Raw genomic sequence first — 16048 nt, 5'->3', positions numbered from 1 at the left:
TCAGTTCTGGTCACCTCACTATAGGAAGGACATGGAAACCATAGAAAGGGTACAGAGGAGATTTACAAAGATCTTGACTGCATTGGGGAGTATGCCTTATGAAAATAGGTTGAGTTAACTCAGCCCTTTCTCCTTGGAGCGACGGAGGATGAGAGGTGACTTGATAGAGGTGTACAAGATAATGAGAGGCATTGATCGTGTGGATAGTCAGAGGCTCTTTCTCCAGGGCTGAAATGGCCAGCACGAGAGAGCTCAGCTTTAAGGCGCTTGGAAGTAGGTACAGAGGAGATGTCAGGGGCAAGTTTTTATTACGTAGAGAGTGGTGAGTGCGTGGAACAGGCTGCAGGCAACAGTGGTGGAGGCAGATACAATAGGGTCTTTTAAGAGACTCCTGGACAAGTACATAGAGCTTAGAAAAATAGAGGGCTATGGGTAACCCTAGGTAATTTCAAAGGTAAGGACATGTTCAGCACAGCTTTGTAGGCTGAGGGGCCTGTTGTGTGCTGTAGGCTTTCTTTGTTTCTACGTTATCACATGTTCTCGTTATTTATTGCTATTTATTTACATTTGCAGTTTGTCGTCTTCTGCACTCTGGTTGATCTTTCACTGATTCTGTTACAGTTACTATTCCGCAGATTTGCTGAGTCTGCCCACAGGGGAGTGGAGTGGAGGGGAGTGGAGTGGAGGGGAGTGGAGTGGAGGGGAGTGGAGTGGAGGGGAGGGGAGTGGAGGGGAGGGGAGTGGAGGGGAGGGGAGGGGAGGGGAGGGGAGGGGAGGGGAGGGGAGGGGAGGGGAGGGGAGGGGAGGGGAGGGGAGGGGAGGGGAGGGGAGGGGAGGGACTTCAAACTTCCAAAATCTCCATGGGAGGCTGTACAGAGGCAGAGAGCCACCCACACCACACACGGGGAGACAGCCCGCTGTTCTCAGGAAGCATTTTTTTTTTATTATTATTGCACATGATCCCAAAAAAAAAAACACAACATCGGCACTTTGGTAAAACTAAAAGCAGGAAGACATGTAAACAATGCCCTGCATCAACACACGAGGCTAAATGCAGCACATAAATATACAGCACTTATGGGGGAGGGCAGGGAAGGAGGGTGGCAAAAAAAAATTCTCAGACCCCACTCGGGGAAAGATAAAAAATAAAAAGATTTCAGAATAGTCCAAGAGCTTGCCGTCTTCAAACAGAATTCCAAAATTCCTCTTTCATTATATTAAGCTTAATGGTCATACAATACAAAGGGGATTGTTATACTTCTTTCAACCCTTTCCCACAAGTCCAAGATCTTCATGTGCAATCAGCAAAGAGATTTCCTGTGGTAGAGAAAAAAAGTTAAAAAGTTAAAATATATTTGCAGGTACTAGAACTCCCAACTTTCAAAGTCAAAACCATAAAACATAGGAGAATTAGGTCATCGAGTCCCCTCCACCTTTCCATCATGGCTGACTTGTTATCCCTCTCAACCCCATCCTGGATAAAAGGGTCTGCAGACAGGCAGGAGGTTCAATGGCAAGTTCAAGGTCAGCATTGCCAATGATTTAACCTTACCTAACAGTAGAGGTATGGAACTAGTGACCAGGGAAGAGATGACAAGGGCATGGAAAGCAAGAGCCGGGACATCATATTACAACTGTGCAAGATGTTAATGAGACCGCATTTGGGAGTATTGCCTACATCTCTGGTTGTCAAGCCATCAGAAGATCATCAAGCTGGAAAGGGAGCAGCAAAGATTAACAAGGATGTTACCAGGACTGAAGGAAATGGCTGTAGACTTCAGGAAGGTGCAGATGAAAGTTCACCAAGTTCCTGGGAGTTCACATCACAAATTACCCCACCTGGCCTCCCTAAATAAGGCAGCACAGCAGCACCTCCATTTACGAAGGAGACTGAGGCAAGCAAGTCTCTCCACCCGGTGTCCCCGCCCCATCTTAAATGAATTTTACAGGAGCACCATTGAGATTGTCCCGACGTTGCATCTCCATCTGGAATGGGAGCAGCCGAGCATCAGACTGGAAGCCCCTACAAAGGACCGTGATAACGGCCATAAGGATCATAGGGGTCTCCCTACCATTCATAGGGACATCAGGAGTGCTGTGTACACAGGGCCCTTAGTATTATCAAGGATCCCACCCACCCATCCAGCATCCTGACTTTCTACCATCAGGCAGGAGACTCTGATGTATAAAGAAAAAAAAATGGTCACGATGAGAAACAGTTTCTTCCCCCAGGCCATTGGAGATCTGAACTCTGCCGCGTTGCATTCCAAGTCACCAGATAATTTGTACCCTACAATATTTAATTTGTGAACTTTAGTTTATTTATGCACAATTCATTTGTAGATTTTATTCTTACTTTCACAAGTTATGGTTCAATTTATTAGAGAATGTATACAGTATACAACCTGAAATTTTTAGTCTTCACAGACATCCACAAAACAAGAAAAACTCCAAAGAATGAATGGCATAAGAACATTAGAACCCCAAAGCTACATGAAGTACTGTGCTTTACACCCTGGTACTCTGGTCCAGAGAAATATGGTCTCATTTGACAGTATACATAGTCAAATAAAAAAATTGACGTCACTTGAAGGGCTCAAGACGTTACGCAATGGCTTTTCTTCCCTGGAGTGTAGGCGGCTGAGGAGTGACCTTGGAGGCTTATAAAATCAAACTGATAGTCCCCCATTTTCCCTAGGCTAGGGCGGTCTAAAACTAGAGATTTAATGCAGACTTAAAGGGGTTGTTTTCCCTCCCCCCCCCCCAAAAAAACAGGGTGGTGAATATGTGGAAAAAGTTGCTAGATCAGGGGTTTTCAATTTCTTTTATGCCATGGACTGAGGCTTCCGAGGACACCAGGTTGGGAACCCCTGTGCTAGAGGAAGTCGTAGTCATTACCACTTGCAGCACAAACAAAGCCCTTCAGCCCACATAGTCCATGCTGAACCATTTATACCACCTACTTCCATCGACCTGCACCGGAACAGCAGCCCTCCATACCCCTAACCTCTCAAAACTTCCCTCAAACATTGAAATCAAGCTTTCATGCATTAGTGCTGGCTGCTCCCTCTGCACTCTCACCACCCCCTGAATGAGGAAGCTTCCCCCTCATTTTCCCTTTAAACTTTTCACCTTTCACCCTTAACCCATAACCTCTGGTTCTAGTCATACCCAACCTCATGTAAAAAGCCTGTTTGCATATACCCTATCTATACTCCTCAAAATTTTGTGTACCTTTATTCCTAGCAATGTAGGAGATTGAGGGGAAATTTAATAAAGTCCTAACCTATTCAATCTTTCCTTATAACTCCCTCCAGACCCAGCACCAACCTTGTAAATAAGACTGAAAGATTACAGAGGAAATTTACGTCTTTCCTGTAGGTAGGTGGCCAAAACTGCACACGATACTCCAAAGAGATAGAATTACAATATTTTAAAAGGCACATGGCAAGGAAAGCTTTGGAGGAAATTGGACCAAAGCCAGACAAATGGGAGCAGCTTAGACAGACTGCAGTTGATGTGGACAAGTCAGGACAAAGGTGCGAGCACAGAATTCGATAACTCATCACTAAGTTCCAAAAACATTTTTTGCAGTCTACTCTACTGATATTGGATATTCTGTGCATAACTTCAGCAGAAAAGCCTGAACAATCCAGCTATTCAGAAGTTTGGAAAACAGGGTCTTACGCACACCAGAGACACTTACCGTTTATAAAGCTAGTGTTCACTTCCGATATCAGTCTCTCCTTTCCCCAACTGGCCGGTGGGGATCATGACTGGCAGCTCCTCAACAAGATGGGCCACTTTCTGCAATTAATACAAGAAGAAACTCAACCCAATATCAAGAAGATCAGTCACCTCCTTTCTCGTCTTCTCTGCCACCCGTGCATGCCGTGGTGGTCTGTTTTACCATCTGGCAGCGAGAGAGGTCCTGCTGTGCAGAAGCCCTTCCCCTTTACACTGGGGACCTGGGGTGGAAGGTGTTGCACAAGGCAGTGCCACGTAGCAGATTTCTGAGCCAGCTCACTGACACCCCTGCTACCTGTCCATTCTGTCACCAGGACAAGTCACTGGACCACATTTATATGGAGTGTGAGGGGTTACAGCCCCTGTTTAAGACTCTGAAGGGGCTGCTCCTCAAGTTCTGGCTGCACTTCAGCCCCACTATCCTGACCTGTGGTCACCTAATACCAAAGGGTGTGTGGGCCACTCTGGAGATCTGGTGGAGGCCTGCTCCTGGGTCAGGCCAAGCTTTGAAGATTCACAGGTCCAGGCGGTAGAATTGACTCTTCCAGGGTTACACCCATGCCCTTGGAAAAGGTGCATGTGCTCTTCAATCAGCACACAGCAGGATTTTTGAGAACAGGAAAAAGCAGTTTGCAGATAATAGTAATTGTATTTTAGTTGGAAATTGTTATCGTTCTGTGAACTCCTGATTATTGCATAAACTTCATGGGTGAACCCTCTAAGAGGACCACAACCTCGTCATGGTTTGCAGGCTTTTGTGCCTCAATGACCCGGAGAGCGACGTTGGCTGGAGTCAGAATTTTATGCTTTGGCTCTTGGTAGGGTCACCCATGCCAAACAGGTCAAAGGGTAGAGGCCGGACTAAGAGTGGTTCACTGGTCCTCCAGGTTTGGGGGTTCAGGTCAGGGCTAACAACCCTGACTGGTCAAACAAAAAAAAAAAAATTGTTACTGAAATAGCAATGAAAAATCCTTCTACATCTGAGTGTGACAGTAAGGGCAGAGATGGTAGGCCTTCGTTGCTGCCCTAAACGGCAGTGATGAGTGAAAAAACTGAGTTCTGTTAAAAACAAAACTTAATACTATACCCTAATGAAGCAGAGGACAGGGAGGGGAGGGGAGGGGTGTCTGGTGGTGGAGGAATGTAATGAACACAGACATTGCATTAACTTGAGAACTGAGTTGAGACGTAGCAGTCTCCCAACCATCTATCGTGGACATTTATCCGGAGCACTTCTTCCCTCAGGCCATTAGGCTTCTGAACTCCCTGCCTCATCGCATTTGAAGTGTCACTGGATAATTTGTACTGTACCTTACAATATTTAATTTATGCACTTTCCTTATGCAAAATTCATTTGTAGATTTAAATTCTCACTTCTCTAAGTTAAAATGCTTCACCTGAAGGGTGAACTCGAAACAGTGCAGCTCGACAGATACGATTAAATATTCCCATTTCAGCCTGCTACAGCTGAGAAGCATAACTATATCCAAGGTTCGTATGTTAAAGATGTTTTAATGTGATTGAGCAATCTATCACTGCTCAAAACCAATGGAAATGATGCCAACTGTAGCCGTAATATTCTTGCCAGGACTCCTTGGCGGAAACATGGCTGTCACTTGCTTGTGCATTTGAGAAAAAAGGTTTTCGGCTCCCAACACTGACCATCTTGCTGGCAAATGTACAGTCTCCAGTAAATAAATATGGTGATCTCAGAGCTGGTGTGCTGTATCAGAGGGACATTAGGATTGTGTGTCCTTTGTTTCACAGAAGTCTGTTTAACCCCTTCCTTACCGGATGCAGTGATTCAGATTGACAGGTTCAGTACACACCGTCAGGATAGGACAGTTGAGTCTTTCAAGAGCAGGGGTGGAGATGTATGCCTCATGATCAACTCCACGTGGTGCACAAATGTATCAGAGCTGCCCCAATTCTGCTCACCAGACCAGGAACAGCTCACATTTAAGTGTCATCCATTCTACCTGCTGCAGGAGATTTCTGTGACCATTTTGGTAGCAGAGTACATTCCACCTCAGGCCAATGTCGAACAGGCTTTAGATGATCTGAGCAACGGAATCAATGTACATAAAACAGCGCACCCTGACACATTCATCATCATTTTGAGGGATTTTAACCAGGTCAGCCAGAAAAAAAAAACACTAAATAATTACCATAAACAAATCACTTGTAGCACCAGAGCAAACAACACACTCGACCACTGTTACACCACCATCAGAATGCTTACCGTGCTATTCCACGCCCTCACTTCGGGAATTCTGATCATCTGGCTGTACTTCTACTCCCCGAGTACAGGCAGACTGAAGGCTGCAGCACCAGTAGTGAGGCCCAAGAAAACATGGACAGGAGTGTTTACAAGACTGCTTTGAATCGATGGACTGGACTGTATTCAGGGATTCATCTTTGAATCGGGATGAGTATGCTGCAGTTGTTACTGACTTCATTAAAACCTGTGTGGATGAGTGTGTGCCTACAAAAACTTGCTGTACATTCCCAAACCAAAAGCTGTGGATGAACCAGGAGGCTCATTGCCTGCTGAGGGCTAGATCTGCGGTATTTAAGTCTGGTCACCCAGGTCTGTACAAGAAAACCAGATACGACTTGCAGAGGGCTATTTCAAGAGCAAAGAGACAATGCTGAGCGAGGTTGGAGGTGACATCAGATGCATGTCAACTCTGGCAGGGTTTGCAGGACAATCCTTCCAGCAAAGCGAAACCCAAAAGCATGAAATAGGGTGATGCTTCTCTACTAGATGAGCTCAACACCTTCTATACACACTTTAAATGGGAGAACATAACCACAGCTGTGAAGATCCCTGCTGCACACAGTGACCCCATGATCTTTGTCTTGGAGGCAGATGTCAGGCTGCCTTCAGGAGGGTAAACCTTGGCAGGGCGGCAGGCCCCAACGGAGTACCTGGTAAGGCTCCAAAAACTTGTGCCAACCAACTGGTGGTGGTGTTCAAAAGCATTTTCAATCTCATGCTACAGTCAGATGCTCTCACCTGCTTCAAAAAGGCAACAAGAAGAGTACAATCTCTGCAGACTGGTAATAACATCTCCATTGTTGGCAGACTCTCAGATGGGGATAAGACGGTGAACAGGTATACCAGTCCATTGAGTGCTATCACAGCAACAACCTTTCACTCAACATCAATAAAGCCAAAGAGCTGATGTGGACTTCGGAAAGGGCAAGATGAGAGAAAACAGACCAATGCCCACAGAGGGATCAGAAGTGGAGACAGTGAGCAATTTCAAGTTCCCGGGTGTTAAAATCTGAGGATCTAACCTGATCCCAACATATCAATGCAGCTATAAAGGCAGCAAGACAGCGACGAGATTTCATTAGGAGTTTGCGGAAATTTGGTCTGTCAGCTAAAACACGCGAAAAAGCTTCTGCAGATGTACCGTGGAGAGTGTTCTGACAGGCTCTGTAACTGTGTCATATGGGGAGGTACCGGGGCTACTGCATAGGATCAAAAACAGCTACAGAAAGTTTTCAAATTAGTCAGCTCTATCATGCGTACTAGCCTCCGTAGTATCCAAGACATCTTCAAGAAGTAGTGCCTCAGAAAGGCAGCGTCCATTAAGGCCCCCATCACCCAGGGCATACCCTCTTCTCATTGTTACCATCAGGGAGGAGGTACAGGAGCCTGAAGACACACACTCAACGATTCAGGAACAGCTTCTTCCCCTCTGCCAGATTTCTAAATGGACAATTTCTCAACGGAGGATGAGAGGTGACCTGATAGAGGTGTACAAGATAATGAGAGGCATTCATCGTGTGTATAGTCAGAGGCTTTTCCCCAGGGCTGAAATGGTTAGCACAAAAGGGCACAGTTTTAAGGTGCTTGGAAGTAGGTACAGAGGAGAAGTCAGAGGCAATTATTTTACGCAGAGAGCAGTGAGTGCGTGGAATGGGCTGCCAGCAACGGTGGTGGAGGCGGATACCATAGGGTCTTTTAAGAGGCTCCTGGATCGGTACATGGAGCTTAGAAAAATAGAGGGCTATGGGTAAAGCCTCGGTAGTTCTAAGGTAGGGACATGTTCGGCACAGCTTTGTGGGCCGAAGGGCCTGTATTGCGCTGTATGTTTTCTATGTTTCTATGACACTGAACGCATGAACACTACCTCACAACATTCGTTTTTGCACTGTCTTTAATTCAGTTATTTATATACACACAATTCTTAACCAGTTTTTATTAAATTTTTCTGTATTCATCATGTACTGCAAATTACTGCTGCCACTAAATTAACAAATTTCACAACATATGCTGGTGATATTTAATCTGATTCTGATATGTGTGCTATGGTCCGGGGAAACGCTGTCTCATTTGGCAGTATACATGGAGGATTGTGGCCAGGTAAGTACCGTTGTGAGACTATAGTATTGCTTAATGTCTAGAACAGCAGAGGAACATGGTACTACCCTCTACCCTACTGCTGTAAACACAAGACTACGTGGTACTGCCCTCTACCCTACTGCTATACACCACGAGGCTAAGTGACTTAATTGTGGAAGAGGATTCTGAATAAAGGGTTAAAATATGTGAGTTGTTAACAGCCTGCACCTTCCTTTAATTAGCCTAGTGCTGATCTTAGTGCACAACACAGCAGCAAGATGTAAACACAGTGGAGATAGTGAAGTTCGTAGATTACAGGGAGGACCCTGTGGGCTGACAATTAAATAGCGTGCATGTTTTCCCTTCACCTGTCTGGTACTAACATAAAAAACAAATCATAAACACAAAATAATCTGCAGGTGCTGGGGTCAAAGCAACACTCACAACACGCTGGAGGAACTCAGCAGGTCGGGCAGCATCCGTGGAAAAGATCGGTCAACGGTTTTTTCCACGGATGCTGCCCGACCTGCTGAGTTCCTCCAGCGTGTTGTGAGTGTTGCATAAAAAACAAATTACACTTTTGCAATGACTTACTATATCCAAGGATTTAATGAACCTTCGTCATACCATAAATAAAGACTCACCATTCTGCCCAGTTCTCAGCACACTTCTATCGAAGTTTCAAGGATGTTCTGACAACCCATCTCTGTGTGCTGTGGGCAGACAAGAGACTGTCTCTAGCTTTTTCGTGGGAATTGATAAGGTGCACAGGATCAACTGTTTTTGCCTTTCTGTGTGCATGTATAAAAAAGGTTGCGACCATCACTCTTTGGAAGATTCGGTGATGGCGTCGTTAGCGAGTCATTCTTACTTTATTCATGAATGCTGGTGTCCAATTTTAATTGAAATTCCTTAGCAAGTTACTTTCCCCAAGAACATGTATATAGTTAATTGACAAACTTGGCTTGCTGTTACATTTCTACAAGGTGAGAACACACACAGAGGACTGCGTGGCTCTGGTCACCGTGTTATAGGAAGGATGTGACTGAGCCAGAGAGGGCGTGGAAAAAATTCACAAGGACATTGCCCGCACTTGGAGGGTATGAGTCCTGAGAGACGAGATAGGCTGGGGTCATTTTCCCTGGAGTGAATGAGGCTGAGAGGTGATCTTGTATATAGGTTTATAATAACCATGGGGGGCATTTCCTCCCAACACCCTCTCCCCAAAAATCTAAAAATTAGAGAGCATAGGTCTGGGTGGCGCAGGGAAGGAATTTAAAAGGGACCCAAAACCTTTTCTACAAGGGTGGTGGGTATATAATAATAATCTTATTATGAACACTTTTCATACAAACTATACAGTTCAAAATGCTTTACAATGAGATAAAGTGCAAACATAAAAATAAAGACAAATTATGTTAGCTAAAAGCAAGTTTAACTAAATAGGTTGTGAGCTAGTGTTTTTAAAAGTCATCTGAGTACAGATAACACAGAGACACTTACTAGACTTTGACTTAAATGCTCCCTTCTCTGCATATTCATCAATGTGCAGTGAAGGGAGATTAAGTTAATTGGGAGTCGTGGTCTAAGATTCGCACATTATGGGTCAAAGAGCCAGTCCTACGCTGTTCGCACTTACCAGCGGAGTTTCCAGGGACACCGGGGCAGCAACAACTGCAGCTTCCCTGGCTGTTGCCATGGACACAACTCCTTCCGGCATCAGCAGCTGTTCTTTGGTCACCTGCCTCTCCCCTGGTGTGGCGGTTGGGCTGGTCACTGGAGAAGAAACAGGGGAGGGAGCAGGTACGGGGGCAGGAGCAGGTACAGGGGCAGGACTCGAGGCAGAGTCTGGAGCAGGCACAGGGACTGGAACAGATACAGGGGCAGAGATGGGCTCAGCCACAGCGGTCGGGGCACTTTCCGTCATCCCATCCGCAGGAGGGGCAGGGCTTGTGCTAGTAACAGTCGGCTGGGTTTTCTGTTCCTGTAGAGGGTCGGGAGGGGGCAGAGAGGGAAAAGAAGGTATTAAATTATTGAAGGCAGGGTTAGACTGGTGTCTCACACACACCAAAACTTCTACAAAGGAGTTTGACTCCTACAAGTACTGAACAATCCAAAAAACCACCAAAGCCTGGATTCTGGGTGGGATATTCACAGTGCATTGCCCACTTTGTAGCCTGTAAACCACCCCCCCCCCCCAACACAACTAAGATGGGTTACACCTGGAGACAACTTGAAAGACTGGGCTAAGACAGGACTCTGACAAGCTATTGTCAGTGACCTATGCCCCAGTAGGGGTAATGTGCTTAAGCAAGCCCAAGCAATGGAGGAAAACTGGAAAGATTTGGGCTTTATAACTTAGTCATAAAGTCAGCACAGAAACAGGTCCTTTGGCCCATCTATTCTGTATGACTATCTGGTCTGTGCCAAACCATTTAAGCTGCCTACTCCCATTGACCTGCACCCAGACCAGAGCTGTCCATGCTCCTACCATCCATGTACCTATCCAAACTTCACTTAAACCTTGAAATTGAGCTCACAAATACCCCTAGTGCTGGCAGCTCATTCCACACTCTCACCACCCTCTGAGTGAACTTTCCCCTCCTTTTCCCCTTAATCCAAGACCTCTGGTTGTAGTCCCACACAACCTCAGTGGAAGAAGCCTGCTTGTATTTACCCTGTCTATACCCCCCATAATTTTGTATACCTCTATCAAATCTCCCCTCAATCTTCTACATTCTAGGGAATAAAGTCCTCACATGTTCAATATTTCCTTATAACTCAGCTCCTCCTGACCCAGCAACATCCTTGTAAATTTTCTCTGTTCTCTTTCATCTTATTTATACTTTATTGTCGCCAAACAATTGATACTAGAACGTACAATCATCACAGCGATATTTGATTCTGCGCTTCCCACTCCCTGGATTACAAATATTAAATATTAAAAATAGTAAAAATTAGTAAATATTAAAAATTTAAATTATAAATCATAAATAGAAAATAGAAAAATGGGAAGTAAGGTGGTGCAAAAAAACCGAGAGGCAGGTCCGGATATTTGGAGGGTACGGCCCAGATCCGGGTCAGGATCCGTTCAGCAGTCTTATCACAGTTGGAAAGAAGCTGTTCCCAAATCTGGCCGTACGAGTCTTCGAGCTCCTGAGTCTTCTCCCGGAGGGAAGAGTAACGAAAAGTGTGTTGGCTGGGTGGGTCGTGTCCTTGATTATCCTGGCAGCACTGCTCCGACAGTGTGCGGTGTAAAGTGAGTCCAAGGACGGAAGATTGGTTTGTGATGTGCTGCGCCGTGTTCACGATCTTCTGCAGTTTCTGACAACTTCCATACCAGGTTGTGATGCACCCTAGAAGAATGGTTTCTACAATGCATCTATAAAAATTCGTGAGGGTTTTAGGGGACAGGCCAAATTTCTTTAGTTTTCTCAGGAAGTAAAAGGCGCTGGTGGGCCTTCTTGGCAGTGAACTCTGCTTGGTTGGACCAAGTCAGGTCATTTGTGATATTGACCCCGAGGAACTTAAAGCTTTTGACCTGTTCCACTTGCGCACCACCGATGTAAATTGGGTAGTGCGGTCCGCTACTCCTTCTGAAGTCAACAACCAATTCCTTCATCTTACTGATATTGAGGGATAGGTTATTTTCTTCGCACCATGCCACCAGATTCTTAATTTCCTCTCTGTACTCAAACTCATCATTACCTGAGATACAGCCTACAATTGTTGTGTCATCAGCAAACTTGTATATTGAGTTTGATGGAAACTTGGCCACACAATCATGGATATACAGTGAGTACAGCAGGGGGCTGAGTACACAGCCTTGTGGGGCACCAGTGCTCAGAGTGATTGTAGAGGAGAACTTGTCCCCTATTTTTACAGCCTGGCTCCTGTCTGTGAGGAATTTGAAGATCCAGCTGCAGATCTGAGTGCTAAGGCCCAGGTTCCGGAGCTTAGGAATCAGTTTATTTGGAGTGATGATACTTACATCTTTTCTGGAATATTGTGTGCAGTCTTGAGCACCTACCTACAAACTAGGCCTCACCAACATCTTATACAACTTCAACATAACATCCAGTGCTATCATGTTTGCTGTTGTGTGCTGGGGCAGCAGGCTGAGGGTGGCAGACACCAAAAGAATCAACAGACTCATTCGTAAGGTCAGTGATGTTGTGGGGATGGAACTGGACTCTCTCACGGTGGTGTCTGAAAAGAGGATGCTGTCTAAGTTGCATGCCATCTTGGTCAATGTCTCCCATCCACTACATAATGTACTGGGTGGGCACAGGAGTACATTCAGCCAGAAACTCATTCCACCGAGATGCAGCACTGAGCGTCATAGGAAGTCATTCCTGCCTGTGGCCAGCAAACTTTACAACTCCTCCCTTGGAGGGTCAGACACCCTGAGCCGATAGGCTGGTCCTGGACTTATTTCATAATTTACTGGCATAATTTACATATTACTATTTAACTATTTATGGTTCTATTACTATTATTTATGAAGCAACTGTAATGAAAACCAATTTCTCCCAGGATTAATAAAATATGACTATTACTAATTCCTATACTCAACAATTTGATTTATGAAGGCCAATGTACCAAAAGCTTTCTTTAGGAACTTATCTACCTGTGACACCACTTTCAATGAATTATGGTCCTCCATTCCCAAGCCTCCTTGTTCTCCAACACTCCTCAGTGCCCTACTGTTCACTGTGTAAGACCTACCCTGGTTGGTCCCACCAAAGTGCAACACCTCACACTTGTCTGCATTAAGTTCCATCTGCCACTCTTCCAGCTGGTTCAGAACTTCACGTGTGCCAGCCACACCATCTATCCCACAAGCTAACTACCTAGTTTTCTGAAAAATTTAGCATTGAATCCTCACACAGACGAAGGAACATGGGAAGAGAGGGAAACTGTGTGTGGGGGAGGGGTGAGACAGAACAAACCGGGGGTGAGTAAACGAGTAGCAAGAGGAGTGAATGGGGCGGGGGGGAAGAGAAGAGAGAAACAAATCAAAATGAGAGAGGGTGAAAAGGAAAATGAGGGAGAAAAAAGACAGGAGAGCAAAAAAAGCAAGAGGGAGTGAAACAGAAGAGGGAAAGAGAACAAGAGGGAGGAAAAGAGGAATGGGGAAGTGGGAGAGAGAATGGGATGAGAAAATTGGAGGGGGGGCAGGAAGGAGGGATGCGGTGAATGGATTGAAAAGATATGTAGAGGGGGAGAAAGAACCAGGGGAAGACAGAGGGGGGGGGAAATAGGATGAGGGAAAGACCCAGATAAAAGGAAGGAAAAGAGGAAAGGAGAGAGTGAGAGAATCAGCAAGAGGGAAGAAGGGAGGAGTATGGAGTAAGAGGAGAGTCAGGGAGAGAGCAGCTGACCAGAGAGAACTGAGGAGATGGGGATGGGGTGGGGTCAGGAAGGAGTGATGAATGAAAAGAAAATGGATTAAAGGGTAAGAGAGGGAGGGACAAAGAACCAGACCGGGGAGGAGTGGGGAGAAAAGAAGGGAGTAAGAGGAGGAGTGAACCAGAGGGACAGCAGGGTAGAAGGAAAGTGATGTGAGAGATCGGCAGAGGAGCAGAAAGGAGGGAAATGGTGAGTGGAATACAAAGAAAAGCAAAATCCAGTGGAGGGGAGAGAGAATCCAACACTGGGGGAGGACGAGGTGAGGGGTCACAGGGAGGGGAGAGAGGACCTGACATTTGGGGGGGGGGGGGGGAGAAGAGAAGAAAGAGGGTGAGGTGAGGAGTCCCAGGGAGAGGAGGGGAGAAAGGAACTGACATGGGGGTGGGGGGTGGGGCTGAGGAGTCCCGGGGAGGGGAGAGAGGACCTGACATTGGGGGGGGGGGGGGGGAAGGAGAGGAAGGCGAGGGGTCCCGGGGTGGGGAGAGGGACCCGACATGGGGGTGGGGTGGGGAAAGAGGGTGAGGTGAGGGGTCCCGGGGAGGGGAGAGAGGACCCAACATGGAGGAAGGGCAAGGTGAGGGGTTACAGAGATAAGGTCTCACCCCAGCGTCAGCAGACTGCGTTGGCCGGTCAGCCGGCCGGCGGCGGAAGAATGGCCGGCGGTATCTGCGGCGCTCCGGCACTGGCTGCTCTGTCTTCGGGTCCTGGTTCTCGTCGGCCTGAGCCTCCTGTGGCTGGGGACGGGGCCGGAAGGGACGCCTGGAGAGGGGTTGCAGAGGTCAGCATCACCCACCAGCACAAAACCACGCCTGGCACACAGACCGTGAACCCCCACATCCTGAGTCAGCTCCACAACCATCACCCCACCAAACGTCTCCCCCAAACCCCAGTAAATCCTTCCAGCCACCCCTCGGACTCTCTCCGGACACCCGGGCTCAATCCTGTTCTCCACTGCTCACGTGTATGAAGTTCGCATGTTCCCTCTGTGGCCACGAGTTTCCCCATGTGCTTCAGCTTCTTCCAGCATCGCACTGACCTGTGGGTCAGTCAGCCACTGAACTGCCCGAGTGTGTGGGAGAGGTAGAGTCAGGGGGAGGGAGAGCGCCGTCAGGAATATGGAGAGTTACGTCAAGGTGGACAGCGTAATTTCCTTCCTTCCTTCAGGTGTAGAAGTCAATTGTAACCATGCAAACCACCAGGTCAGAGGGAGGACGTACAAACTCCTTACAGGTAGCACCAGAATTGAACCTAGGTCACTGGCACTGGCCTCCAGGGGAACCACAACCTCGGCATTGACCCTCCAGGAGGAACACAACCGTGTCGTAGAGTTCGGAGGCTTGCGTGCCTCAACGACTTGGAGAGCAATGTTGGCTGGAGTCAGGGTTTTATGGCTTGACTTCTGCTTAGGTCACCCGTGCCCGACAGGTCAAAGGGTAGAGGCCAGACTGAGTGGTCCAGGTTCCTCCAGGTTCAGGGGTCAGTTCAGGACTAACAACCCTGACTAGTCAAACAAAATTGTTACAGAAACAGCAATGAAGAATCCTTCTACATCTGAGTGTGACGGTATTCCTGAGTCTCCACCCGGGACTGGCATGACTGACAGTAGTGAAAACCGAGAGGAAGCTAATGACACGAAGGAAGCCCTGAAAACCACCAGAGATGGAGGACCTTCACTGCTGCTCTAAATGCCAGCAGCATTATGGGCAAAAGAGAGATGCTGGCACCGCACCAGCAGTATGCTACCATGCTTCCCTTTGCTTTCTGACCCTTTCCTCCAGGTGTTCCAACATCCTGACAACGTGTGTTCAGTAGGTTCATCACCCATTGTAAATCGTATCCTGGCGTGGGGTGAGGGGTGTGGGGAACGCATCAGGAGAATAACTACAGGGAAATTTGACCAATGGGAATCGCTCCTAACAGCTGGTGTGGACACGATGGGCCGAGTGGCCTCAGCCATCCCACTGCAAAGACAAGGTGTAGGATGTGGCCTGTTTGAAATCTAGCACTGCCACTCTGAAGTGGCATTTCCCCAATTCTGCACTTCTCCAGGATTCTTGACCCACCTCCCTTCTCCAACCATTACCAGTGAGGTTGCCATCTGCATCAGGTCTCCTTTAATAAACCTGTGCCCATCTGCATCAAGGCTCCCTCAACAAAACTGGCCCACCTGTGCCAGCAGCTCCTTGGAGGGGTACATATTCATTTTGACCAGTACCTTGAAGTGCCCAGCTGACGATGCCCTGATTAAAGGGGGTGTCTCCTAAGGCACAGTGAACACCAGGTCACAAGAGACCCCAAAATGACCCATCTCCCCAGTCTGGTTGAATGACTGAAAGTGGCAGAGCTTTAAAAAGAAAAAAAAACACTCACAATCCAGCACGTTACCTGCGGAACTGTGGCCTGAAACGAGCTCCTCCCATACCCCGCTGAGCAGGCTGCTGGGGCTGAACCTGCCCAGGCTGTGAGGTCGTCCCTCTGCTCTCCGGCACCTCCTCCCCCTGAGGGTCGAGGAAAGCAAACACATCACTCAAC

At 47.2% G+C, this 16048-nt stretch overlaps 1 protein-coding gene across 1 annotated transcript in view; it reads right to left on the bottom strand.

Moving 5' to 3' along the window:
• Positions 1-927: 927 nt before the first annotated feature.
• LOC140197815 (Y-box-binding protein 2-like) overlaps positions 928-16048 on the bottom strand; it is a 51429-nt gene continuing 36308 nt past the window's right edge. Inside the window, exons 7-11 of the mRNA XM_072258277.1 lie at positions 15902-16014; positions 14119-14275; positions 9744-10088; positions 3707-3807; positions 928-1317 (exon numbers count right to left, since the gene is read on the bottom strand). Of these exons, the coding sequence (XP_072114378.1) occupies positions 3718-3807; positions 9744-10088; positions 14119-14275; positions 15902-16014 (705 nt within the window). The 3' untranslated portion in view covers positions 928-1317; positions 3707-3717. The remainder of the gene's footprint in view (positions 1318-3706; positions 3808-9743; positions 10089-14118; positions 14276-15901; positions 16015-16048) is intronic.

Source organism: Mobula birostris, chromosome 5, assembly GCF_030028105.1.
Source record: "Mobula birostris isolate sMobBir1 chromosome 5, sMobBir1.hap1, whole genome shotgun sequence".
Lineage (NCBI taxonomy): Eukaryota > Metazoa > Chordata > Chondrichthyes > Myliobatiformes > Myliobatidae > Mobula > Mobula birostris.
The sequence above is the reverse complement of the archived record's forward strand: the minus strand, read 5'-3'. Positions and strand labels throughout refer to the sequence as shown.